Source organism: Condylura cristata, unplaced genomic scaffold (assembly GCF_000260355.1).
Source record: "Condylura cristata isolate star-nosed mole 26May11 unplaced genomic scaffold, ConCri1.0 scaffold00984, whole genome shotgun sequence".
Classification (NCBI taxonomy): Eukaryota; Metazoa; Chordata; class Mammalia; order Eulipotyphla; family Talpidae; genus Condylura; species Condylura cristata.
Genome location: NW_004568085.1, coordinates 1,310 through 2,408, shown reverse-complemented (window position 1 = coordinate 2,408; position 1,099 = coordinate 1,310). Strand labels below are relative to the sequence as shown.

Below are 1,099 nucleotides of genomic sequence, written 5' to 3'. Positions count from 1 at the left end.
GCCGGGCCACGGCTGACCAGCGTCCCCCGCAGCGAGGCCGTCTGGGAGAGCATGGCGCGCATGTGCGTGAAGACGCGGCGGCTGGACGTGGCCAGGGTGTGCCTGGGCAACATGGCCCACGCGCGGGGGGCCCGGGCCCTGCGCCAGGCTGAGCAGGAGCCTGAGCTGGAGGCCAGGGTGGCCATGCTGGCCATACAGCTGGGCATGCTGGTGAGCAGCGGAGGAGGGGCCCAGAGGGAGGGGGCAGGGCTGGCCGCTGGGGTCAGTCTGACCGGGCCTGCCTGCCCGGCTGGCGTGACCAGCACAGCTGCATCACCTGGGCCCAGGCAGCTGCGGGCAGGGACCTGCCGGCAGCTGGTGGCTGACGCTGGCCGCCCGCAGGACGACGCCGAGCAGCTGTACGAGCAGTGTGGACGCTACGACCTGCTCAACAAGCTGCTCCAGGCCAGCGGGCAGTGGCAGCGGGCACTGGAGCTGGCCGAGCGACGGGACCGTGTGCACCTGCGCTCCACGCACTACAGCTACGCGCGGCACCTGGAGGCCAGTGGGGACCGCAGCCGGGCCCTCAGCCAGTGAGTGCCGGGGCCCCCCCCGCGGCCAGGGATGGGGTCCCTGCGTGCCGGCCCTCCTGGACGGCCCCGACGGCAGCTCCAGGAGCCCTGGGCTGCCCCCCCAGCCCCATTCAGGGACCCCTGGGGGCTGACCTGGCCAGGGCCACCTGCCCGGCCCCGGCGCCCGCCTGGGTGCCAGGGCTGAGCCGCGCGCCTCCTGCAGCTACGAGAAGTCGGACACGCACCGCTTCGAGGTGCCCCGGATGCTGTCCGAGGACCTGCCGTCGCTGGAGCTCTACGTTGACAAGATGAAGGACAGGTGCGCCCACCCCGCGGCGGGGGCAGGGGGGGGGCGCGGGCGGGGCCGGCACTGAGGCGCCGCTGCAGGGCGCTGTGGCGCTGGTGGGCGCAGTACCTGGAGAGCCAGGCGGACATGGCGGCCGCGCTGCACTACTACGCGCTGGCGCAGGACCCCTTCTCCCTGGTGCGCATCCACTGCTTCCAGGACAACGTGCAGAAGGTCGGCCCCGGGGCGCGCGGGCGCGCGG

The 1,099-nt window shown here is 74.3% G+C and overlaps 1 protein-coding gene across 1 annotated transcript in view; it reads left to right on the top strand.

Annotated features, from left to right (window-relative positions):
• Nucleotides 1-6: 6 nt before the first annotated feature.
• Nucleotides 7-1,099, top strand: part of IFT140 (intraflagellar transport 140) — a gene marked incomplete at both ends in the record, with an annotated part of 2,394 nt that continues 1,301 nt past the window's right edge. Inside the window, 4 exons of the mRNA XM_012735011.1 lie at nt 7-210; nt 382-572; nt 775-870; nt 939-1,095. Coding sequence (XP_012590465.1) covers nt 7-210; nt 382-572; nt 775-870; nt 939-1,095 — 648 coding nt within the window. The remainder of the gene's footprint in view (nt 211-381; nt 573-774; nt 871-938; nt 1,096-1,099) is intronic.